Source organism: Lates calcarifer, linkage group LG9 (genome assembly GCF_001640805.2).
Source record: "Lates calcarifer isolate ASB-BC8 linkage group LG9, TLL_Latcal_v3, whole genome shotgun sequence".
Taxonomy (NCBI): domain Eukaryota; kingdom Metazoa; phylum Chordata; class Actinopteri; family Centropomidae; genus Lates; species Lates calcarifer.
Window position 1 is genome coordinate 5,729,974 of NC_066841.1, and position 27,629 is coordinate 5,757,602.

General features: G+C 40.1%; 1 protein-coding gene across 1 annotated transcript; it reads right to left on the reverse strand.

Moving 5' to 3' along the window:
- Positions 1 to 1,539: 1,539 nt before the first annotated feature.
- On the reverse strand, positions 1,540 to 26,842 carry musk (muscle, skeletal, receptor tyrosine kinase). Its single transcript, XM_018671788.2, has 17 exons — positions 26,550 to 26,842; positions 21,452 to 21,578; positions 21,079 to 21,230; positions 20,826 to 20,953; positions 20,590 to 20,731; positions 20,317 to 20,441; positions 17,488 to 17,647; positions 16,979 to 16,985; positions 15,389 to 15,652; positions 15,083 to 15,270; positions 14,769 to 14,792; positions 14,552 to 14,640; positions 10,332 to 10,506; positions 9,835 to 10,021; positions 9,573 to 9,764; positions 6,920 to 7,068; positions 1,540 to 3,613 (listed from the first exon to the last, which is right to left on the reverse strand). Exons 1-17 carry the CDS (start codon positions 26,650 to 26,652, stop codon positions 2,913 to 2,915), a joined length of 2,913 nt encoding a protein of 970 aa, XP_018527304.1. The 5' UTR covers positions 26,653 to 26,842; the 3' UTR covers positions 1,540 to 2,912.
- Between the last annotated feature and the right edge of the window lie 787 nt (positions 26,843 to 27,629).

Here is a 27,629-nt window from a genome sequence, read left to right on the forward strand (position 1 = left end):
GGCAACCCTTCTTTTCCTGCAGCCGCTCACCCCTGTGATCCCTCTTGTGGAGAGTAGTAAAACTGCAGCATCCACACAATAAAATACCTGGTGTGCTTTTTTTATTTATTTATTTTTGGGTGGGTGTGGTGGGAGTGAGGGCCTGTTACGGAACATGTATTGGGGGGGGCTTGTGATTAAATAAACAGAGAGCTGCTGAGTTGAGGTTCCAGAACCTTCCATAATGAAATCAATGTATAAATGCAGCTGATTCTCTGATGTGCAGTGACATATATCTGCCTGTCTCCACACTCTTACCATGAAGCCACACCAGACATCAATCTAGATGGGGCCTCTGCCTCCCACTTTATTCTTTTTTTGGGGGGTGGGGTGGGGTGGGGGGTGCAGCTAATCACATGTTGGGAACATGACAGGACTGATCTTGGTATGATGCAACCAGGGCCTGAATAAATGTATCTCAAGTAATTCATGTGAAATTTGGTACGGTTAGCACTGTTGCATCACAGCAAGAAGGTTATCTGTGACTCTAAATTGGTGTGAATGTGAGTGTGAATAGTTGTTTGTTTATATATGTGTTGACCCTGCGATGGACTGGCGATCTGTTCAGGGTGAACTCCTCCTCTCGCCCAATGTTGCCCCCCCCCCACAACTCTACCTTGTCTCAGCATCACCAAACTGTCATTATTCTCAAGATATGAAAAAATAAATGGATTAATTTCAGTTGCTTTCAATTCATGTCTCCATATGATGAATCTTTTCTTATTTTTATTATTTCTGGCTGTTCCTCTATCACTACCGCTACACATGATGCACCATCTCAACTTGAGTGAACTATAATGATCCCAGGGCCTTCTCTCCTGCCCACAGGAAAAATTACATCTGAATTAATCACCAGTGTGTTGCTAATGCCATTCAACACTTTCTTAATGATGCAGAAAATTAATACGACAGCCTTTACTGGTCCTCAGGCATTTAGTTTTGGTAAATTCCAGACGAGGTCCTTTACATTTTTTTTTTTTTTTTTTTTTTTTTTTATCTCAGGCTCATGTTAGATTCAATTAAGGTAGGATTAGAAGAGTACTCCAGCAATTTAACACTGCATTTTCATTAAGTTTCAAAAATCCTAACCTAACCCACCCCCTGTGAATCAAGCTCCAAATAAAGTTGGATACTCTAGTTCCCATAATGCAACTCAGTAGCATCTTTTCTTAAACCACCCACCTCCTAAACACCCTCTTCTTTCAAATCCCACATCTCCCAATTGTACTGTCACAGCCATGCTGAGGTAGCTATTGACTTCATTAGGTTCTTTTTTCAAACTTTATAAAGTTCTCCCAGAGCCACAGAAGACATCAGTGATTTAATAGGAGACAAAGAACCTGCTAACCTAACCTAATTCCTGTTCATTCCATGTAACATCTGAAGTCACTAAAATCACATCATCTCCAGTATTTAGGAGTGGGTTTTCACAGAGCATGCATGTTGTTCTCATCCACTCCTCAAATTGCTGTAATTCTTCGCCCAGATCTAAAACACAAATGTGTTTAATAATTACGTTTATTTGCAAGCAATACAAAGACATTTCATACTTGATGGGAAGTAAATGTGGTGAAAATTGTGAAAATCTATGTATATAACACAAACACAATATCACACCACATTTAAAAAGAAATAAAACATGTTCTTCATCTGAAAGGCATTTTCAGTTGACAACATCAACATTTACACTAATTTGACATTAATCTCTTAATTTAATAAATGTACAAAACAAATTTAAAAGAACAAAAACTGCTTTGTGTAATCCACATGACAAAAAGACTGATGACATGAGATGTTCTCAATGCTGTACTCGTATTGTGTAATAAAAATGACATTAATTAAACACAGATGAAATCAGACCATGGGCCAACATTTGATCTGTAAGAGAGAAGTTCTGACTTTGTGAGGAGTAATTAAAAATTCAATCTTTCATAATAAGGATATTTTTCACCTCAAGGACAGTTTGGCTTCTTCACCCACCAAAGAGTCTATTTTGAGGAAAGGGCATGAATCTAGCTAATGAAGTTTAGCAAAATTATAATTAAACACGTGTCAGTGTGTGTGTGTGTGTGTGTGTGTGTGTGTGTGTGTGTGTGTGTGTGTGTGTTTCGGTGAGAGACGATGGCGACTATGACGCAAGTTGGCAACTAATTTTACCATTGTCTTCTACAAGTTGTATATCAAAGTCTGTGTGTCAAACACTGTTGCAAAGGTGAAATTAATAACAAAAAAGACAGATCAACAACAACATGATGGAAAAAAAAGTATATAGAGAATGCCCAAAAATGGAATAGCAACTTTTCTATAAAAACAATCAACAGCAATGGTATAAAGTGATTGTGTGCCACTGTGAAATTTGCTAGAGGTGACTATTAAAGGAGAAAATTTACTATGAAGCTGTCATGTTCCATTCATTTTCTAACCTCAGTGTTCAGACCATTTGTAAAAAGAGCTCAAAATGAAAAGGAGAAATTCTAAAGGCAATGGATGAAGCACATTTTTCTATGGTTAGGGGTACATCTGTATGGTTAGTGGCTTCAAGTCTTCAAAGGTTAAGGCTTTAGGGTCAGGGGTCTGTTCATACATGCATGTAACATTTTTCATAAATAAAGCAGACCTGTCTGATGGGTCTGATCAGGAATTAAAGTCCTGAATTAAAGAAGTAAGCAATACACAAGTTACTAAAATATGACAGGTGTTTATGATACAAAAGGGTTTGGAAAGCCCAGGAAAAGAGCTTGAAGGCACTTCACAGTCTGAGTATTCATTGTCTGCTCAGGCTCAGTGTCAGAGTTCATTTAAAGTGTGGTATTATGCACTAAATCACTACATAACTCACAGGGACAGACTTGTTTATGTGAAAATCTCCCAGGTTAGCAGTCAGCCTCAGGCTCAGCATTCACACTTAGTGTGTTTTGATGCATACGCTCCAGTATCCGATGTATACTGCTGAAGCTGGGCCGATCTGAGGGGTGTGTGCTCCAGCAAAGCCTCATCAGATTGTACAGCTCCAGAGGGCAGTTCTCAGGACAGGAGAGGATGTGACCATCCCTCACGTAGTAAATAACCTCTTCATGACCCATACCGTAGTACGGCTGCATCCCGTGGGAGAAAATCTCCCATAACACCACACCATAGGCCCACACGTCTGATTCAGTGGTGTAGCGGTTGTAGAAAATAGACTCTGGAGGCATCCAGCGAATTGGGATGGCATCATTCTCATTGGCTTTGTAGTAATCGGCTGAGTAGATATTTCTGGAGAGGCCGAAGTCTGCAATCTTCACCACCATCTCCTCCCCTACCAAGCAGTTCCGTGTCGCAAGGTCACGATGGACGAACTTGCGCTCCGATAGGTATGCCATCCCCGCAGCAATCTGCTTGGAAATTGACAGCTGCTCGGAGCAGGAGAGAGGTCCCGCCTCCATCTCAGAGGAGAAGCTGCGACCCGACAGGCTAGCGTGGCTAAGGGTGCGCACTGACTGTGTTGGAGACCGACGACGTAGAAACTCATTGAGGTCGCCGTGGGCCATGTACTCGAACATCAGACACATTGGTTTACCAACTGCACACACACCTGAAGAGGGAATACAGACAATTTTATTTGATGATGGGTGTTGTACAGAATGTATAGGTAGGCTTGTGAGCTTTGCATTTTCCCACCACAGAGGTTTGAGAGAACAGCCAACCATATAAACACATTGGTGACATCATTAAATCATACTGAATCAGGTCTATTTTTTGTCTACAGTATATTATACAATGAGTTCATTCATTGTAAAAGGTAAATATATATTCAGTCTAGACATAAACACAGACAAACCACCTGAGATGTGTATATGCTCACAAATAAACTCTCACACATAGTGGAAGTACAGTCTTACATTGCTGATGTGATGTAAACTTAGTGCATTTCTAAATTAACCTTGTGTTCTTCTCAGCCTCTCGATTAAAGAGAATTTCTAAAATTGGAAGTGTTATGAGGCTGTACTTCTTGAGAATCTCAGTTACGACTGAGGGAACTTACAAATAACATTATTTAAGTTTCTGCAAACTTGAAATGTTGTGTGTATTTGGCAGTGACGCGTCTTCCACAACTGAACTTGTTTGTATTCTTGATGTGGACAGAAAGTGTTTGGATATATTATTTTTAAAAATATCCATTTATTAATCCGTGTCTTACCCAGGCAAATGTTTACACTCACCAAATTCATTTTACTTTATTTACTACTTATTTACTTTGAGTCTATAAAAGAGTGGCTGTCTGCTTGTTTATTTATGCATTCCTGTGAATGCTTTTTGCAATGTGCACTGCTTAGAGGAATTACAGTACACACTGTTAAGACTGTGCAGAGCCCCAACAGCCCTGCTGAAGTTGTAGACATAGTCGTGTAACCTGGCATTCACAAACTTTGAGTCCCTTACAGCTTTGTGGAAGAAAAGATTATATATATATAAATTTCAAATCACCAGGGTTGCCAACAAGAAAAGAAATACCCCACTGGAGTCAAGACAGTAGTTTCAGATTCTTTTTCTACAGCCAACAGTTTGAGGCACTGCAGATCTTGTCTGTGTTCTTTCCTATTTAGTGCATGACTAGTGCAGTTTATGTGGTTAGTGCAATGAAATGTACTGACTCATATTGGCCACAATCATAATTTTGATTGACTGCATTTCATTGCTTCTGTTTCTGTGTAAAACATGAATTGGAACCTGACTGACCAGCCGGTAGCCCAGTCACTACAAACTCTCAAAGTCGACTCAAACACACAGAACTTTATTTTCATTTCTGGTGGAAATCCTAAAATTCCACCAAATATGTCAGACTGAATCTGGGGGAATGTGTGTAAAGTCCCAGTGAATGGAACTGTGCCGCCAAGTGTTTGTTTTGAAAGTTTGACCGTGTAAACATCATTAAGCTTCAACGAACAGCTGGAACAAATAAATTAAATGTATCGTGCCTCATTGCAGTACCATAGAATTAAAAAAAACGCAACAGTCAACGTGAAGCACATTCACATTTGGTAAAACTGGAATCTGGGAGTTCTGGGAGAATTGTATTGTTTTCTTTTCTTTTTTTAAATACTGTCTTCTGTGATGTCCAAGTCATCACAAGAATTGCAACAACATGCAAACACGGCGAGAAGAGGAGACATGGAGGTCATGCTCAGTTAGTTCATGCCCTGTGTGTCAGAGTGGAACAGCTCAGAACAAGCTCTGATTACTGCTCTATGGGTTGTGTTTGTGTGTGTGTGTATGTGTGTGTGTGTGTCTACATGTTCTATGGTTGTGTGGACAAAGTTTGGTTCTAAACCATCGCTGTGAGGACATGTTGGTATTGTGAGGCCATTTTGGCCGGCCCTCACAATTTCAATGGGCCTGGTTAAGATGGTTAAAACTTGGTTTTAAGGTTCAGGTTAGAATTACGTTTAGGTGAAGGTTAGACATTTAGTTAGTTTAAGGGGCTAGGAAATGCATTATGTCAATGAGAGTCCTCACAACTATAGAAAGACCAAAGTGTGTGTGTGTGTGTGTGTGTGTGTGTGTGTGTGTGTTTGTCCGGAGGGTAGGGTAGGGGTGAAAATACAGGGCTGTAATTCAACAGTAGTTATGTTTCATTCCATCGCTAAATATACAGAACACAGGGGCCCCATACTGCACATGCAACAAAGTAATGACATGCAGACATATGGAATCTCTAATTTTGACACACATGTTATTTATGATGCATACATTACACATGATTTGCAGTATATTATTAGCCCAGAGGGTAATTAGAGGTTAATTAAATAATCTCATCAACTCTAGTTTCATGCATGCCTGAGACTTTGCTGTTAGTGTGTCACTCTCCATGAGTCGTACAAAAGTAATGTCACTCAAAACTGAACGGAAAACATGCGACACAGTCTCTGAAAAATCTACATGTTTTTTTCTGCAGTGGTGGATGTTGATTTAAAAATATTTCTCAACCACTGGAGCTGTAGAATAGACCAAAGTAAACAAACGTCTTCCAGCACAGCCAATGACCAATGGATCTGTTTACTCACTGACAGCGCCAAATAGAGCGTGTTGTATCTCTTAACGTCTTCCTGGAAATATATTTGGATGCGAGCTGTTTGTATTAGATTAGATAGGCTGTATTAGTGTAGATAAACTTTAATGGAGCACATTTGTTTTACTCAGGCCAACAAAGGCGCATTAGTTGTCAAGTAACACTTGTTTACTGGCAAACAGGCCTGTCTGGATCTCTAGTGGATTTATAGTACTAGAATTAAACAGGTCTGAGGAAAATGACTTCATTCAGGAGAATTACAGCTTGTATGGGAACTGGGACCTGAATTTACAACAAAATTTGCACTTTATTTTTGCACATTTTGCTCACTCAAACATTTTCCTCATCCAGGTCTCCTTTAAGATGAAATTCCCTTTGGTTTAACATCTGAGAAAAAAGAGGGCAACAATCAAATTCAAGAAAACAGAAATGTTACAAGAAGATAAGGAGTAAAGCTATTGCTATCTTTTTTTTTTTTTTTTTTTTTTTTTTTAAAGGTGCATGCACAACTGAAAGATGCAACAATCCAATGGAATGCCTTGCACATGTTGACGATTTATGCTAAGACAGCTCTCTCTGTTACTGTGTGTTCATGGTTGATTTAATGACAAGTGCAGCATAATGTCCATTGCACCATTTTTCAAAGTCTCCTGTATCATTTCTTTTCTTTCGCTCTTTCTTTGTTTCAATATCTGTTTTTGTACTTTCCTTCTCCCACAAGCAAACAAACTGATCCAGAGGCTGTACAATGTAAAATGCAGCTGTAAGTGCAGCTTCTTTGGGAATCTTGCTTTGGCCCGGACACTCTGTTTCTCTCTCACACACACTGACCTAGGAGTCGCACAATGTTTGGATGGTCGAATTCCGCCATGAGCGCTGCCTCTCTCTGGAAGTCATTCTGCATGTCAGCTGAGGCTTCCTCCTTCAGCATCTTCACAGCAACCATCGTGAAAGACTCCATTGGCAGCAGGTTTGGTGCTCTGCAACAAACAGACATATGTTTAAGCACAGACAGTACTATACATTTTAGTATTGTGGGGATTTTTTAGTAATACATTAACCACATTTCTGTGACCATGTGTTTTGAATGTGTCCTTTATGTCTACCAACAAGCAGCCCAACAGAACAGTGCAACTGCATTACTGCAGTGTACTGTAAATGTCAGTCACTTGAAAGGAAACACAAACACATACACATACTTCCTGTGTTCCTCACTGCAGGGGCAAACTAAAGTGAGCATGTTGTTTCCCAGTGTAGATTTTTATATATAGTTTGCACAGGCAAAACTACACACACACACACACACACACACACATATGGTAACACTACAGATTGAAGCCCATCTGTCAGGGAACAAGTTGTTTACCAGTTTACTCCCTGGGTCTATTTCAGTCTCTGTGTATGCATGTTGCACGTGCACATATATGACTGTTTATCTGTCCTCTTGAGTGCTTGTGAGCACAAGGAGAATGTCTTTATTTGCACATTGCCTGTTTTGGTCATGTATGCAGGTATGACTGCATATGTGTGTTTGTGCTCTGTATTCCTATCTTTGTAAGGTCAAATTTCAGCATTAGACTCTCATGTCAAAATGAAAAGAATTAGCTTTTTACATTAATGTCAAGCATTTAGTAGACATTGACAAAGGAATACATGATATCAGTGCCCTTACATTCATGCTTGTACAAATATGTGTGTGTGTGAGTGTATTACATTCCCAGGGGTGTCTGTATACTGCAACATTCCAGTTTTCACTGAGGGATTACCAGCTGGCCAGAAGGACATCTCACAGACCTGGTTGGCTGCACATCACCAATGCTACTGTTAAAATGCCACAAACTATTACAGTACTGTGCTGTATGTTCTGTACCCTGTTTCATCTGGTGTGCTCCACATATTGGCATTGACTCTATGTGGTGTCTGTGTAACATCAAGGACAAAAGGAGCTGATGTGTTACAATTTGAAGCAGTACACTGTAGTTCTAACAGGAAATTCTGAACAGTTCTGCATTCTTCATTGTCCTTTATGAATAAACCAATTAAAAGTTAAGGGTGTTTTGTTTGTTTTTTTGTGAAACAAGCAATCACAGTGATATTTAAAGGGGCTATTCATAAGTTTTCTCTGCTGAGCATGTTTTGTGTTTTTTTTTTTTTTTTTTTTTTGCCTGGAACTGGTGGCGGGGATGGTTGCTTGCCGAGAGTTTCAGCCATCACTGCGTTTACAGTACCAGAGGTTAAAATGTCCCCCCTGAACAGTGCATCTTCTTCAGGGCAATCTGGACACTACAGTGAGATACTATCGAAAAGTGACAATACTGACCAGCCACGTTGAGTCTAGCTGGTTAACATGCTAACTACAGTAGAAGAATAGAGAGCAATAGAACTACAAACAAAATATTGCTTTTGCTTTCCACCACTGGAGACAGCTCTTGGCAAAGAAAGAAATTAAATTTGCTGCTGAACTCACAATGTTGGTAAAGAAACAGGTGTAAATGCTAATGTTGGCTATGTAGTGATAGCAAAACTTACCATTAGCTTCTTTAAGGTCCACAGTAAAAATCTCAAACATTTTTGTATAAACCCACTTTGCCACTTTTCATGGGACACTTCTCTTAGAGGCATCTTACCCCTCCTCTGTGTGAAAACAAGTGTTTGTTTGTATCAGTTACAGGCCACCAATCAGGGACACTGCAAAGGCGAAAGGGCTGTGAGACTTGAGTGGGAGGAGATAAATTTTAATAATGTAGAGTCTCACAAGGTTAGAAAAACTTTAATTTCTGTCATTTATCACTTTTGCTGCCATGAATTACTGTGAGAAAACATTTTAATTGGCTGCAGTGGTTATTAGTCATGGATGTATTGGCTCTCTTATTCTGCTATATGACAACTTCTCACAGTTGTTATACATACTGTAACCAGCATAAAGCAGGTCACACCCACCGCTCAGCCCAAAATATATATTTTGAAGAGATTTATTGCTTTTTAGAAATCGAACGCTATATGACTCTCATCTGGTATTTAGTTTGAACATAGAGATTAGTTTGACATTTGTGTCTTGCTGTGAGCAGAGTCAATGTGCAGTGTAAGTGACACCGATAGCAGCTCTCCTTGTGACTTTGTGAATGACGCAGCAATCCTCAGAACGACCAGTGGCCTTGTGCAGCCACTCTATCTCCCTCTCTTTCTCTCTCTCACTCTCTCTGAATCCTGTTTCACCCCTCTCTTCCTCAGCTGGAGAAATATCTGCATCATCATGTTAGCCACTGGCAGTGATTATGATGATGACATGGCAATATTAAATATTAGTCTGAGTAATGTAAAATTGCATGCAATTGTCCCTCTTTCTAAAATCTGACTCCCATTAGTGGGAGAGGCCTCTCAGAGTTTTGAACTCTTGCTTCTGTCCTTATCCATTTCTAACTTAATCACTTCTTCTCTCCTCCCACTTCTCCTCCAATTTCAGTTTTCATCTCCCCCCTCTCACCTCGCTTGGAAAACCCGTCCGAAGGCTCCCTCTCCAATATCTCTAACATACTGGATATTATTTCGTGGGTACTCAAGGGCCAGTAACTTTGAGTTCAGCAGCAAGGGAACCCTCTGGTACATAGGGTTGGGATGCAGGCGGTCCAGCAGGAGCTCTGACGGAAGAGCACTCAGCGTTGGGGTCTCCATGACTCTGTGGACAGAAAGCAGATGAGTGAGAAACAGAGGTGGATAAAGAGCTGTGAATCTCATCTTTCTTTAACCTTTTTCGGTTCCTCCACTGCTTCCTCCGTCTGTAGCAGGCGAGGATGGTGATGATGAGGAACACTGCAGCTGCGAGTGTGGTCAGGATGATGACAATGACAGACATGGAGTAAGCTGGAGATGATACTGTGGTCGTGGGGGGGAGACGAGGAGTCTGACGAGGGCCTGGTGTCTCTGGCTTCACCACTGACAAACAGAAACAAAGTCAACACCAAGATAAATACACCAAAAAGAAGTATTTGCTGACAAACTAGGGTTTCCCCTAGTATGTTTTAGTCATTCACGCCACTGGCAAAGGGTTATTTCCCAGGTCAAAACATGGTGAAATGCCTTGACTGAAGTGGATGCATATTCATCTTTCATTCATATCTGGTAGTTCATAATGCAATGTAGTATTGCATAAATCATTCTCTTTTGTAAGTGAGTTAATGGGTTTTAGTGGTAGAGAACAATGAAATGGAAACCAAAGAACAAGGTACAAAAGAAAAGGCAGTACCTGGTGCGGTGCTTGCCTCCCCACACTGCCGCACAGCACAGTACTCCCAGCGTATGTTGGGATTTGAGGTGTAACACCACGGCTTGTCGCTGATTCCTCCTGGGTTCCTACAGTGGTTGTCTGAGTTCTTCAACTCTGGAATGACATCCACAGACAGGCGGTGCTGGTGGGGGACCTACAGGACAAGAAATTACAGATCAGAGGAGAAAAACATAAAGGGAATCAACAAGGTGAAGAGAATTTTGTTGACTTTTTCTCAAAAAGCTTTGAGGTGTTATCAAAAAGTAAAAAGAAGTACAGATTTAGCTGGAAAGGGAACAGAGGAGGAGGTCATGCACTGTTGCATTTTGGAAAGTAGACCTTGCAAAACGTTTTCTGTTGCTTCTTTCTACTTCCTAAAGTGCCTAGGGTAAGGTGTGTACATCTGGGAGCCAGCCTCCACATCCACAAGTGTTTTTGAGCAAAACATTATCTGCTCTGTTCTGTTGCTGACCCCATGCTCTATATGGGGGTAAAGAGGAAACAGACTTGACTTGAGGGATCAGTGAAGTCTGATCAATAAATTTCTTGTCTTGTACTTTTTTCCTGGAATGTTTAAGAGCTGTTTCAAACCAATTTGAATTGAATTTTCCAGGAAATTTCTGACTCCCACATCAAAAATGAAACCAAGATGACCTTCCAAATAATTTAGCACAATTTTCAAGGCTCTGTTTAGGGTCTACAGTAAGGTTACAGTTTAATAACCATGGGTTGTAAAATGCTCTATAATGAGGGACACCAGGGGTTACATGGTTGTTTCAGCAATCTAGAGTGCCAACTCAAATACTGAACATCTGGTGTCTTCATGTGTCATGAGCTTTAGTCATCAAAAGAGCACTAGTCTAACTTATCCCATGAGATATGAAGTTATGAGCTGAAAAGGCTGAATTCGGCGCATGTGCTGCTGTAGCTGAATGGGTCAAGCAAACTGCTCACAGTGTTAATTTCCTGAGAAGTGAAACCTTCAAGTTGCCAGGAATGCTAAAAACAACAACTCTTCATAGCTAAACAACAAGTTAGGTCGTTTGTCACAGCCTTCCAAAATAATCCATTGACTACTGGCAGGAGATGTAATGCAAGTCTCTATTGTCAAAGTCCAGCTCTTTGTACACCCAACCATCCATCTCAATCTCCTCCCTGCAGATGTTTTGGAGCAGTATGTGTTACAATGTCAAGTTGGTGTATATCCACTTTTACTGTCATTATTCAAATGACCACAAGAGGTCGCTTCACAGGGATAAACAAAGGCTGTGTTAGGTGCCTGGACAAAATAAAATTATATCAAATGATGTTTCTGGTGAAAACAGTATCATTAAAATACTGATGGAACTTTTTCATACCTCAAACAGAGCTACAGTCATAACATACCAACAGGATGACATTGCATGTTTTATTCATCAGTAATGTGCTCAAAAGTCTCTGTGCAAGAAGACTGAATCAAAGTTTGCCTGCAGTTCCTTGCTATGACTCAGCACAAAATGAGACTCTACTCACACTATACACACTACATGTCACATGTAACTCTGCGGCTTACATACATGTTGAGTGTGTGCTGAATATACTAATGTGATTTTACCATGTAGGGTAATATATGGTGTGTGGAACATTAGAGTGTTGGGCTCATTTCCTTCAGGAGTCATGTTTGCAGAATGGTTTAGCTCCACTGTAAAAACACTGAGTTAAAAGATCTGCCCTATGATGCATGGACAGTAAATGATGACTTTAAACTGAGGCATCAGTGAGTGATCTTTAACTGTAGATTATAGAGAAACGACACAAAGGAAAAAAAAAATCAGGAAAAAAATCAGGAACATCTGTTCCTCTTGACAGGACAGGCAGGTGAAAGCTACAGTCTGCTTTAAGCAATAAATCTGCTTTCAGAGTGTTTACAGAGCTTCATAGATCAGGGATCAGACATACTAGAGATATTTTAAATTAGGTTGTTGCTCAGTTGTATGGAATGATTGTTCCTTTGGTTTCTTTGTACATTAGCAAACAGAAAAATGCATACACTAAGTCCCTGATTCACATGTAGCATGTAGAAAGTAGAAAATTAATTTACTTATTTTTCTGTGGTAGGCAGGTGGGTAGAGAGGGAATTTGTGAATTAAGGTAAAATATGAATGAAGTTTAACATTATGTAATTAGTATTTATTAATCAGTATTTCTGAAACACATAGTCTCAAAAAAGAAGAATGTTGGTTTAACCCTCTAAGTGTACCTCATGCAGTGAAAGATGTGTAAGCCTTTTGAGTTCAAAATGGTGCAATCAGCTTCACATTGCCCTGTGGGAGAACTGTTCCAGCAGACATGATCCCAATCATGCTATTATTGTACTTACAAGAGGAAATGAAAGCTTTGCTGCTGGCCAGGAACTTAAGAATCATCATCAAAATAATCCCATCATGTTTAACAGCCTACCTTTTGACTTATGTTTGGCCAGCACACCATATCACAAAATTCCAGCCTTTTTCCTAGAAGCAGCAGATGCCATGTTTTCGCTTCATAATAACTTTAAATCCTAGCTGACTTTACAGACAATACATTTTCACCATGGTGCTGTAGGCAACAGTTTGCTAAACCCTGCTCCCTTTAGTTACAGCTGCTATGCTTGTCATGCTTTAAATTCTCACACGGAACATGCAGTTTATAATGATGGCAGATTTACTACTTTGAATTCTTAGTAATTTTTCACCCAATGGGTCCTTTATCTCAGACAGTGGTAGACAAAAGCAGGCTTTTAATTTATTATCCTGTGTAAATCCTTGAAAATGCTGTCTTTGGCTAACTTTAATGTTTCAAGCTGATATGTTTTTAAAACAAGAAACCTGTAAGGATGTAATAATGCCTTGGACGTAATGCTATGTTATGCTACTAAGCTAGTTAGCCAGACATGCTAAAATTTGCAGCTTACATAGAGCAGAGGAACGCACTGTTTAATCCATTCTTACACTTTTGCTCTTGTATTTTTGGTTTTGGAGAGGCTTAAAATAGAAACCACAATTCAGTGTTTTTATATTGTGTTTGCCACATCCCCATGCACATTGCTTCAACATGCAGAGAAATCCAAAGCCTAGAAAATTCAGGTGAATTTTCAGGTGATGTTGCTTCTCTGATTTCAAATGTACATGCATCTGTAGTGGTAGCATTGAACCGACAAAATACTGTCACAGACACGTGTACACTGCAACGTGCAGTTTTGCACACACATACACACAAGCATTTCTGCCTTTGTCAGCCAGTAGGAAACAATAAATCTTGTCATGTGTTTTCAGATTAAAGATGATGTTTGTTGGAAAAGACACAGACACAGCCAATAAGCAGATAATAATTCTCCCTGTGTGGGAAATAAAACCACACAGGGACTTTGTTTATGTGTATACTTTTGTGTACCTTTTTTTTTTTTCGAGACTGTTAGATGTAGTATTGACATTATTCAGGCATTACGTGATCTAATGTGCACATGGTTTTGTGTGTGTGTGTGTGAAGGAGGAAAAAAAACTATTTATTTGTGAATAGAAAGTGTATTCCAATGTCTTGTGAGCTAATATTTGTGACTCACATTAGAGTTCTCTCAGTTTCACATACACTATGCATACAGTATGTGTATGTGTGTGAGCAACAGTGTGTGTTGGTAATGGGAGTATGTGCAGCATATGCGTGTGAAAGCTAATTGCTTCCAGAGGCAGGATGTGACACGATGAGCCCCTCCCTCTCTGCTGACCTGGCACACAAACACACACGCATGCACACATAGAGAGAGACACTGCACAGGAGAGTAGTAACAGTTCACCCGAACAGACCCTCTCACTGAGAAAATCCATAAAAACATAAAGGGGCTTTTGGGCCACAGGGAGTGTGTGTGTGTGTTTGTGTGAGCCTGTGTCTGTGTGTGCTTGTGTATGCATTTGCAAGCACTTTTGTGTGTTTTTCTGTTTCTGAGTAGAAGTCACAGATGTTTGATATAAAACTGAACATCCACACTCAAAGTACCAGTCACACTTATTAGACACAAGCATTAATTGTGTTGGCTGCCTTTTGCTAAAAAAGAAAAAAAAAACAAAAACAAAACACTATTTGTTCCACTGCATGAGGACATTCCCATGAGTGCATACTACAAATATTAGACCAGTTTTACACATCTGTGAAGTGGCTTTAGGAACAGTAGACACACACAATACCTGTTGGCTCCATGGCTGACACGGTATCCCAGACCTCGTCACATTCGCACTGCCTTGGTAGAAACGGCCTCTGTCATTGTAACATGTTGCTGTTGCAGAGCATATGTAGAATTAACATGTCATTTTTATCATTACTCTTAATAAATGACTAATTCATTGCTGTGTGAGATTAGCACTGAATATGTTTATGTTGCGCTTAAATGCTTTTTATACTTACTCGTAACTTGATCTTTCTTGATGTCTGAAATGTAGAAATGCAGATTAAAAACACTGAACATCAAGAGGAAGCCAGGCTTCAGTATGTTTACAAAGTAAACACACACACCTGCAGCTGTAAATTTTGGCTCAGCTTAGTTCAGCCCTCTTAATGACCTCATCCATACTGGTGACTTCCAGTGTAGCAGTCCAGGCTTTATTTTGCCCTCAGCCCACTAGTAACTGAACCTAGCCAACTCATGCTTCCTCCCTCATAACTGTTTCTAATTGCTTCTTTTTTTAAATGCCAAACTGCCCCAGTAAGGGATATCTTACCTACAAAAGGGACATGTGTGCAAGAATCAGGGTCTGAGTGAAGACTTGGTAAGGCCTGACAGTTGGGCAGCAGTGAAGTGTGGGACCCAGTGACAGAGCTGAAGAGCCCAGGCTGGACTGAACTGCTGCTCTCTAGTACCAACCACTCCTTATGGCAGTACAGCTCCTTCACTGCCAGACAGTGTTCTCTGTTTTATGAAGGGGAAAATAGATGATAATCCCATTCAACAATGGTCATTTTGATTTTGTTAATTTACTCTCACTTCCTTCATTCATACAGCGGAACAAAGAGTAACGTATGCTAACCTGCAGACAGGTTTAGGTGCAGGTCCTAACCCTGATGGGTTGCAGTCAGGGAAGGAGGAGTGGCAGAGCAAGGAGCGTACTGCAGGGCTACACAGCACGCTGAGTCCCTCCAGCTCCGTCCACCAGCTCTGAACCAGGTACTCCTGCATGTCCTCGGGGTCCGAGAGGGAGGAGTTAAAGAAAACCAGCGAATCATCTCGCAGGATGGTGCGGCAAACGTCTCCTCGGTAGGCACTGCAGTAGCCTGCGACACCCTTGTAGAGTCTGTTGGAAGGAAAAACATTATCAGACCTGATTGCTTCACTCAGCATCAGTCAGCCTTTAGCTAACCATGTCATTCACTATAAAAAGTCCTTAATATTAACCTCATAATTGGAATGGATGAACAAGTGAACACATATTGTATTTGTTTTTGCCAAGCTGAAACCAAAAAAGAGAAAAATAATAAGACATAGATGCTGACTACAGGTCCCCATAGCAATCAGTCTTTTACTGCCTTGGCTGACAGTTGGTGAACTTTTGTGGAGGTGTGTGCATTTAAAAAATACTAAGAAATGGTCTATCAACTGGAATATCTCTAACACCATCCAGATGTTGATCATGAAACAAGTTGCAGACGGTTCATATGAAATTACATCCTGTCTGCTTGGCCGTTGGAGTTCCTTGTTGCCTCTTGATATAACAGGTCAGTCATAGATACTGTACATAAACCTGCCTTGTATGTGTAACTGACTCCCTGTGTTCCTGCCTATCTGCCTGCCTGCCTGCTTGCTTTTCAGCTCTTATGTCTCTCAGCCCTCCAGCATGGACAAGAGCCACATTTCTCTCTGTCTGTCTCCATCCGAGGTCTCTCTGCCTGCCTGTCCCTCTTGACAGCCCTCACTCCACTTTTCTCTGCCTGTGTGTAAACCAGCAGTTACAAACTCCAGATGTCGCCTCTTGGGGAGTTTGGTGCTTCCATCAAACCTCAAGCAAACCTGTAAATCTATCAACCCCATCATCCCGCCAGGTCAACTCTCCTCACTTTCTCTCTTTCCTCTCTGCTCTCTCTGTTTCTACGTCCTATAAATACATGGTCCAAATGTGGTCATGAGTTGGCAAATTGTAAGATGTAACCAATAAACCCGACCTTTTTGTCTATCTGTGACCTGCTGTCCACTGTCTCTTTGGAAATTCTCATCTAGCATCCCGGGGGCGCTTTTCTGTTACTTTTTTCTTTCTCTCTTCCTATCTCTCTGTAGTTACATAGTCCAGATGTGGTAACAGGGGGTTGTGCTGTGGTTCAGAAAAGTTCAGATTCAACTCACACCATATGGGTGACTGAGAAAACGGCTCCCTCTTGGCATAGCAGGTTTATTGACAAAGCTGAAATGCATATTGTCCTAACCAGACCCAAAGGAGGCAACAGCACTTAATGTCTTCAAACACAGTGCAAACACACATAAAATGAAAACATTTCTCTATATACTCATGAAAGATGATTTGCTGAATTGTATATGTTACATGTAAACATAAACTAGGACACACAAAAAGTAAGGAAATGAAGTTTAGAGCACTTCATAGCTGTAAATCACAGATCATTTTCCTTACCTCCACTCTATGGGGAAGTGGCAATATCCAGAAGATGTTGGTTGAAGGAGCACAAGCAGGAGGAGAGGGGAGAAGAGAGGAGAGGTTAAAATCAGTCTTAGTTGAAAGAGAAAACCAACCATGGTGCTTCTCTCACCAACTCATAGCTAGCTTTGAGGAGACTAGAGGACAACCAGGTGGAAGGACAGTGTGTGTGGTCAAGGAAGAAGGGATGTGTGTGTGTGTGTGTGTGTGTGTGTGTGTTTTCTTTTAGGTGGCTGTTGTCATGGGGTGTGTGGATGGGTGTTATTGAATCAGCCAAATGGGGGAAACACCAAACAGCTGAGGCCACACAAAACACCACTAATATAACTGGCAGCTAACATAACACAAGGCAAACCAGCAGCAACAACAACACAAAGACAGACACAATAGCTACAAGTTACTATAACTATTAGCTTTTTTCTGCTGTGGCAGTCAGTGATTTTATATCATCTTAGCATGGAATGGAAATCAAAACATGTCTCTACCTGCGACAGTGACACGTGCAGTTGCTTTGACGGTGTTGGCTCCAGCGCTGTGTCTGTTGGAGGCCAGGCAGGTATACAGAGCCGGCTTATTCACTGTCACTTTAAGAACGGACAGAATCACCTCTCCCACCAAGGTCTCCTCTACTGATGCACCTGAGATCTGGGACAAAGAAAGATCGCAGGGATACGTCATCATATGAAAGAAGAAATCACACTTAAAGCTGCATTAATGTCTTTTTTTTTGGCCTCTTGAGAGTAGAACAAACTCTTGGCTCTATGGACATCCAGCACTCATGGAGAAACATTCAACATAAATCCAGCTCTTTCTTGGTCTCTACCAGCTCCTGAAACAAATCTTTGGCTCCTTAGCTGCAAAATGCTCCACTATGTTCTCCAGCTAGCTGCAAACCTTGTCTGTCTGCCATCAGAGCTTCTTAAACTAAAAACAGCTCCCTGCTCCAGCTGGAAATGGGGTGTGTGAGAACAGTGACATTGAACATGAAAGAGTACAAGTGATTATGAAAATAGGAAAATCTCTCTACCCAGACTTCTCCAATGAAATTGTAGAACTTTGTCTCAAAATGTAATTGTGTATAAACTGATTGCACTGATTATATTATAGTGTCATGGGTGTTGAGTTGATAAAATTAAGTGCATGCATTGTGTGTCTGGCATTAATATAACTTGTAATCACTTGTAACCATTTAAAAGATTTAAAAAGTCCCTGGTATTCACACTATGCAGATATAGCCAGATGAAAGATGCTTGTTCTTTCTAGTTTCTATATTCATACTTACATATATCTAAATATATGTTCAATGTGTGAGAGGCTGTAATGTGCCTGTGAGTGAATGAGTCGAGGTGCTGATGTGCAACGTGTCTAAATTTGAAGTTGTGTCTGATACCATCTGTTTTTATGACGAGCTCTATGCAGCGCCACTGAATTTAATGACCTCAACAAGCTGCCAAAAAAGCAGCTCCCACAGTCATTTTAATCAGCACACACACACACACACACACACAGAGAGAGACACACATATATAGTATTTACAAGCATTATGGGCCTGTAATCACATTGTAGCTAGCACCCAAGACTATTAAATAACCAGACATTATTTGGTGTATGTCTGCCTGCAATGTCACATGTAAAAAATAAATAAAATTTCTGCTGCCTTGCAGAAAAAAAAAAAAAAAAAAACATCTATTGGGTGGTCCTGTATGGAATCTCTATGATTTAAGCCACTGATCAATTTGTGATTACCATATTGAAATCTAAACAGAGCATTGTTCTTTCTTCATCTGTTAACATTTCTCTTGAATACATTTTACAGGAAGTGCAGAACTTGCTGTTTAGGGACACAAGGGCCTGTTGTTTTACATCAATAACATACTTGCATTTAATAATGTCTCCTCCTGCTGCTCCAAAAATCTTTGCATGTGGTTACAACAGCAAAGGTGATTAAAACCAAACCATCACTGTGACTCACGTTAAGCATAATCATAGGATTATCAGGCTTAACCCCTGTTTTACAACATCTGGACTTTTGGCACTCTGGGTTACTACATCTGTTTCATTATGCTGTTTGTTTCTAATATTCATCAGCAGGTACGTACTCTGTGTTTATGTCCTCTGTCCTCTGTGTTTATAGTACTGTACACCAGCCCTCTCTGAGTCTGTGAATCTGTGACAGCCACAGTGTACTGTATATCCCAGTGGGACCGTGTTATGTAGCTGGACTATCATCAAACCACAGTCTTCAAATCACAAGTCAGCACTTATCACAAAGCATTCAACACCATTAAGAACCTTACCTTACATGGTTTTTCTTTGACAACAGCTTTGCGTCACTCGCTCGCTTAAAAAAACAACCCAATTACAGCTGACAACGCTATGTATTATTGGCTAAATGGAAGGCAATCTCTTCAATCCCCTGTCATCATAATGAGAATTCCTTTGCTGTTTATATCACTGATCCCACAGCCAATCTGGAGTGTGTGAGTGAGTGTGTGTGAGGGAGAGTGACAGAAAGAGCGAGTGTACAAAGGATTAATACAGATATAGAGTAATTTACTGTATGTGTGAGTGTACTACATAAGTGGATTTGTGTTCCTAGTGTCCCAGTGTCCTGGTTTCCCTATTTGTGTTTGCTTATGCACATGATTATAAAGGCAAAAGCACACAGACAGTAAATTAACTGGTGTAATGCAGGTCAACTATTTCAAAAATACTTAAGAACAGTGTTGCCTCAGCTTTTACTTGTTAGCAATTTGTCTACTAAATATATTAAGGTATACAACTGTATCACTATGGAGCACTTCAGTATAGTTTAATCTCTGATCTCTGAGCATGTGCTGATGAAGATTTCATAAATAAAACTTGTGACTTCATCAAACTTTAATGCATGCTAGCTTTCCTGGCTATTTACCCTGTTATTGTCACAGCTTTGCCATTATGTAAGGCTCTATTACAGCTGACAATGTGTCACAATGTCTGCTACGTGATGAAATTTCTCTGATGCTGGCTGTGTTGACTGATATTAGAGCCAAAGTTAACCACTGTAAAGGAGACAAGATGACAAGCATTTCTAAGAGTCCAAGGGGAGTGGGCAGAAATCGATGGACGGACGGATGGATAGCTTTTGGAGAGTTTTAGTATCCAGAGTTGTTGTTTTAGAGGTCTTTGGGACTACAATGTTCATGTTTAAATATGATTAATATCAGAAAAAAAACATCACCTGACAAGAGACTCAACAGAAAAAACCATCAGCAAATACCATTAATATTGGCCCTTACTGGTCAAACCCTAAAACACTGAATCTAAACACTTACAGTATTCCCATTTTCCAGCCAGGTGATGGTGGGGATTGGATTTCCTGTGGCATTACAGTCAAGGGTAATCTGGCTGCCGTACACCACTCTCTTCTCCTTTGGAACCCGCAGAATCCGTGCCGGAGCTAGACACATACACAAACCACACACAAACACAATGGTATAGACACACATGAAGTTACACTGCAGCCAAACAATAATGTTTAACAGCAGTTTCTTAAAGTGCATTTTTACATACAAGCATACAAAGTGAAGCTACATTAAAATACAAACCCTGCACTTCTATGGTGACAGGCTTTGAAAAGGCTAAACCAAAGCTATTCCTGGCCACACAGCGATACTGCCCTGCATCCTCCTTTTGTATGTTATGAATCTTCAGTGCACCATAGTCGAGGATGGTAACACGGTCACTGACCTGGCAAAGACGAGAAATTTGTTGAATTATTCCCCCCTCTTCTCTTTAGAAGAGAAAAAGACAGCAATGTTCTACTGATGTCGATGTTGCATACCTTGATGAGCTCATCATCTTTGAGCCAGGTGACATCTGGTTTGGGATTACCAAGGGTCACACAGGGCAACACTGCTTTGGATTCTACCAGAAGGGTTACATTGGTAGGATGGCGTTTGATCTGTGGTTCTAATGTAGAGACAGACAAGAGACAAGATTTAATGGTTTTAGCCTTCTATCTCAATGCTGTTGGGAATTTGTCGTTCCTAAGTGTAAGATTTCGGCCCTAAAACCTTGAAAGAAAGTAGACATACTCATCTTCAGCTGCAGCGCTCCACAGCTCTTGGCTGGCTCTCCAATGCCATTACTGGCGAGGCAACAGTACTCTCCATTGTCTGACTCTCTTACATGAGGTATGATTAGCATCTGTCCCTGCTCCCTCGTAATGTACCGGGGGTCATAGTACCTGGTGAGACAAAAAGGACGGTCTGTGAGCAGAAGCAACCAACTTTTTTTCACCATACTTTTTCATTGTCTTGAAACTATACAAGCTTAAGAAATGCACTCATTGGACAAATGTCCTATGTGAACCTCACATGCAACAATCCATATTTCAAATACAGTATGTGTATGTTTACAGCTGGTTTACTATAGCCTGGTTCAAAATGTTTTTTGGTGTAAACTTACATAATTGGGTGGTTATTCTTGGTCCAGGAAATGTCAGCAGGGGGACGTGACTCCACCTCACAAATAAAGGTGGCATTGTGATCCAGTAATACATCCACTGTCTCTAATAAGGTGATAATACGAGGTGCTGGGACATACAAGAAAGGAAAAACAAGAAAACCATTGGAGTTTTTGGCAAAGTTGGCATTTGGAACCAAATTTAACAATAGTCTCTTCTTTTATAAGCAATTCTATCACCATATGAAACGCTGATTTTGGACTTTGTTTGAATGTGCCATCAAGCTAAATCACTGTTATGCAGATGTGGCCACTGAACAGGGAATTATCGCAAAATGTACTTGCTAATGCATAAGTTTTTGTAGCATGGGAGACAGGGTTGAAAACTTAGCATATTGTTTCTTTAAAACACATTACATTCTTTCTCAGTGAAGTACAAACAGCTGCATCTTTTCAGAATGCCAAATTATTTGACATTCTTGGCATTCTTATTTTAGACTGAGTCATCTGTTTTTGTCAGTCAGTGTCCAGCTCCGACTACTGACAAATCAGAGGTTTTCAAGGAGAGCAGAAGAGGGATGATCTTTAGGGGGAGATGAAAATTACACCTGAAGCATTTTGAGGTTTGAAAATGTAAATACAATATGGAGAAAGAGGAAAATAAGAAAAGGATTACAGGGTGGAGAGTATGACAGAGAAGAGAGAGTAGTTGAACTCGATCTGAAGCTCTGAAGTTTGTCATAGCTTTATTTTTTTATCAAAGCAGAAGTTGAAGCAAGAACATTTTAATTTAGGGTTCAAGGACAGGCTCCGTCCCCAGTGAACACACTGTTCTGCTATCTTGTTTCAACAGATGGTCTTTATTTAAAGGAAAAAGGGCAAATTATCAGTTCTGTGTACACTGAATATACAAGTTATTACAACCACCTGTTCTTTTTCATGATATAAACCAGGTGAATCCACAGTAAAGATGTGATCAATATTTATTTGAAACCATATAGTGAGCTTCAGTCATGTAAAGGAGTTGGAGGAAAGACAAGTGAGATGAGGGTAAAAAGGAAAGCAACTAAATAAGGTAGTCTGATATTTATTTTTTCACTCTGGATGAATATATTAAGGAGGATAAAATGAGAGGGGGAGTAAAAACAAAGGCATGTTGAAAGGAAAAGGGATGGAAGAAGATAGTAGCAGCACAGGGGTGAGGTAGTTGTTTATATGTGGATTCAGATCAGAGACATCAAGGTTGCTTTAAACTTTGTATGAACTAAGCGGAGGAAGAGGCAAAACAGAAAAGAGAGAAGAGAATACAAAGTACAGAACAGAAGAGGGGAGAGGGAATAGAGACTAAAGAAAGAAAAGAAAGAAGGATAAAGGCGTGGTTCAGGGTTTAAAAGACACTGTGCTATACAAAGATTTCACAACAATTTAGCTGGAAAAAACAAGCCCACATCCCCTCACTCAACTCAAGGACACTAATGCTGTTTGACTCATGAACTGGTGATGGAAAGAAAGCTACTGTAAATCACTAAAACCTTGACATGAGGTCAAACCATTGTTGTAAACAATGGGATACGATTTTAGCCAAGGTCAAAGTGAGGTGAAATTATCTCACTGGTCTATCTCCTTTATTAAGTTGTTTCATATATGCAGTCTAAAATCTTATTTTTAGCCATGCTAGCAGCATGCAAAGCTAATGACATTCCTAACTCCCTCAGCTGTACATTGGGTTTAGTAGTGATGAGCAACTGTTAGCATGCTAACATGCTAAACTAAGATAGTGAAAATGGTAAACATGTTGGCTGTTTGGCATCAGCTTGTTAGCAATGTCACTGTGAGCATGTTTATGTAGCATGTGACATTAGCATTTATCTGATACAGCCTCACAGAGCTGCTATCATGGTTGTAGACTTGTATTTAAGTGTTTCATCAAACATTGTTTTGAAAATGTAGCACTCTGATAGTTACATTGTGGTAGAATTGTGGTCACGTTTCGCTGAAATTGTTGCTATCAGTTTGCTACTGTAAAAGTCAGAATATCCAACTTTTGGAACTTAGGGGAAAAAATGATTTATTTATGTGATTGCAGTTTGTTACTCTAGAGGCTTGGTTTTGGAGTGAGTTTGCAGAGTGATTTTTTTTTTCTTTTTTTTATTGCTATTGCCAATATTATGTCTAACAGATGGACAACATCTGAAGAATGAGGGTTTCACCATGGCCCATGTTTAGCCACATGACTCATTATTTCTAGCAAACCAGAGCCTCATTTGACCTTGAGAGTTGTTCTCTCTTTTTCTGGACACCAAAAGTGATGCAGTGCTGTTCAAGCCTTCAGCTGAGGCCAGTAGGCTAACAATGGTCACATCTGGCCTTTATTGTATGTATTACACAAAGTTACTTGATCCAAATCAACTGCCGCTTGTTATCACCTCCTTTCCTTATTTTTAGTGTTGGCGTGTGTCCACTCCAGAACATGAAAATATATAGTTGCCAATGTGCAGGATGGAGATGAAAACTGTTCCAACTTGCTAGTTCTCTGTACTCTATCAGTGTGAATAGGTTTAGATATTTATGTCCTTGAAAAATCCTCAGATACTGTAGCCAACAAGCAAATGTTCATGGCAAAGTATATCGTACTCACTTACACGAGAGCTTTGCCAATTTTTGCTCACGCAAATGTCTTATACAACTTCTTGTTACTTCATTTTGATGCCTTTTGTCAACACAACACAATGACTGCTGAATAAATCCTTTGCACTCAATTTAACAGCATCTTTTCTTTTTCTCTCCAGTATCTTTTAGATCTCTGTCAACCTTTCCAAACTCCATTTCAATCCCATAAAATTGGCCCTTCTGTAGAGTCTGTAACTTATAACCTTTGGTTCCTCTGGTGTTTGCTTTGATTTGCAGTTTATCCTCCAGGTTTTTTCCATACTTTGAGTTAAATTGTAAACAGTGCTCTCTCGTTCTTTCTGCCTCTCTCTGTGACACTATCATGCAGAACAGATACTATTTTTTTTTTTTTTTTACTTTCAGTGTGGTCAAACAAGAACAAACACAAAAATAGTATTGTTTTTGTGGTGTGTCAGGGGATCGGCAAAGAAGTCATCCATTGTTTATACTGGTTAAGTTCACACAGACCTGCTGAGCAACATTAAACACAATCTTTAACCTTCCATGGTGCCTTTAAATGCATATGTGGTATCAATCAATCGCAGGACACTAATTAATTTATTAGATACTTTATTATCAAAGACAAGATAGTTACATGTTGTCTCCAGTAAACAAGGTGTGGCATTGTTTTGGCTCAGGCTGTCTGTAGTTCATTTAACCAAAGCTGTCTCATTCAGACCACCACTGTGACATTGAGAGGCCCTCAAGAAAGATTTACAAGAGAGACATTTTTTTTAGAGGACAAATTAATAATGATCAACATCCATTTTGTTTGTTGCTCATTTCAAATTAAACCCAATAAAGCTAATAAAAACCAGCTCAACCCAGCAGCACCCAAAGAAAGTGAATCCTTTTATGTCAGCTATCTCAGCTTTTGCTCAACTGACCCACGCCTCAAAACCACAACAAAAAGCCAACAATAATAATAAAGTAATACACTTTTACAGCTCTTGTCAGGACAGAGTTGCTTAATATTCATTTGTGAAAACTGTGACCAGTCAAGTCGCAGATGATTAAATCTTGCTTGCTTGGTCACTTCATTTAAGTTCAGTCTGACAAATGTTAAAAAGTAACCTCATGCATTTAAAGGAATAGTTCTACATTATGGAAATATGTTGAACTGTGAACTACAAGGCTGGGGCCTGGAAGCCTGTAGCTAACCATTAAAACTGGAGGCACGATGCTGACTAATTTACACCTATCTTGTTTGTATAACCTTGCATGATGATTGTGAAATCTCCAAGAATTCCAGTAGCTCAGACTATATCCTGAAACAACCTCTACATATACTTTCTTGAATGCAAAACATCACCAGTGGTCACCTTTGGTGGAACTTCCCTTACCTGATAACATATTATTGCCAGGTAAATCATTTTCTCACTTGTGTATCTACAAATGATTGCTGACAGGATGCCGTTGGTGGTTTGTAATGACAAGAAAGATACCATCCACATTTGTTTCAGCCTTGTAATCACTGACATATTATGCAAAGTACGGGTAATCTGCCAAATCCAGTCGTGCCAGCCTAGCCCGGCTCACCAGCTACAATGCCGGCTCAGGCAGTGAATGTGACAGCATCTACACCACCTGTTTTCCCTGAGCCGATGTGCAGCATGCACTGTATATCTCTGCTTATAAAACATGTATTGTATGTCTATGATCGGCCCTGCAGGCCTGTGCATGTGACAGCAAAGTTGTGCCAGCATCTGATATGGTATCCATCTCACATGTCCTGATCTTGAAGCCAAGGCTGAAGTAACTGCAGTCAAAAGTCTTTAATGGCCTATGAGATGCCCTCATGTTTGCTCACAGTGTAGCTGTGGTCTGAAGGTGTCCCAAACATATGGAAAATCAGCATATTAGGAATAGAAATAGCAGCAGTGGGAATAGCCGGTCCCTAACCACCTTTACAACACCCTGCAGAGAGGATATGTCAGAGAGTAGGAAGGATATAGATTTAGTCACATTTACACTATGGCGGCCTATAAACACCTTCTCCTTTTCCCTGCAAGATATAGTGGAAACAGGTGATCTCAGTGCCACACGTGGGCAAACTCCTGCTCTCTCATTGGGAAAATTTTTACAGAGGGTAAAATGCAGATGCAAGAATGAGGGATGCTCTTCATGATGTTTCTTTTTCCTTCATCTAGTCATCGTTGCCTGTGTTGATCTTTAGCTCTCTGAACTTATCATATTCATTCACATCTGTACACAGTTGGAGGAAATATATATAAAAAAGGCCTATGGCTTAAAAAAATGTAAACATTATTAAACACAGCATGGCTTCTACATTTCTATGAATAAGTAAAAGACAGTATACAGAATTCATACTGTTTATGTACGATATCTGAGTGTACTTGTGACAGCTCATGTTTTAAAAAAGACACTCTTAAAAGCTCACAGAGTGCCAGCATATGAAAACCTTGCTTACCTCTCTGTATGCTGTAACTTGAGGTGACTAGAACCAGCAGAAAAAAGATCTGTATGACTGAAATGGTCTCCACAGTCTTCATACTGGTTCTCAAATGATCCATCTAGACAAAGGTACACAGTATGAACTGCTGGTTTAGATTCCCATGGCAGGTAAGGAAACCCTCTTGTTGGTTCGCTCGGTGTGTTTCTTCACCGTGTGTGTCTGCGTGTGTCTCAGCCAGGGAAAGCCATGAGCTCTGAGCTCAACATGGACCAGCTCAGTCACTGTGTCTGTGTGTGTGTGTGTGTGTGTGTGTGTGTGTGTTAATTTTGTGATGGACAGTGGCAGCTGTGAGCTGTCCCCATGTACAGTCACTCAGGTTTTGTAGCTACACTCTAAGCTCCAGAGGCTCCAGTGCTAGAGAGTCATCCACATTCACAGTAATCAACAACAGTGTCAGTCCACTGTTTATTCACTGAACCTCAGGACAAACTACATTCAAGGTTCAGTGTTTTTGTGTCACGTCACAAAATAAGTCACATTTGTGACAGTGAAGTTAAAACATGCAAATCACAGACATTCTTTTATATTACAGTATACAGTTTATACAGTACAAATCCTCACTAACATATTGTTGTTTGTTCAGACATCCACAATCCTGTTTGTGGCCAATCTTATCTAAGGTGCAACACACTTTAATACACAATATAGGATGAAAAAGGGACAAACATTAAGAGTATATACTCTTATACTCTTTTCAATAGTATGCACACACACACACACACACACACACACACACACACAGTCCAGGAGGCAGCCTTTGTGTCCACCTGTTGCCTGCTAGCCTGTATGTCCTGTTTTATTTTAGGAAAGGAATGGCATTTCAGTTCATTTGCTCCTTATCCATTCTGCTTTGGATGGAGTCAACTATTGTACTCCTTCAGTTCTGTTAACCTGTCACATTGTTGCTAAGAGGAAACTGTCATCTAGTGCTTTTGTGTTTTAAATAAGGTATGAGTGTGGCCTTAACAAAATCTAAAATGAAGTTTTGTGCTCTCGAGGAATAACATCACTTGTGATCGGCAGTGTTACCATGAG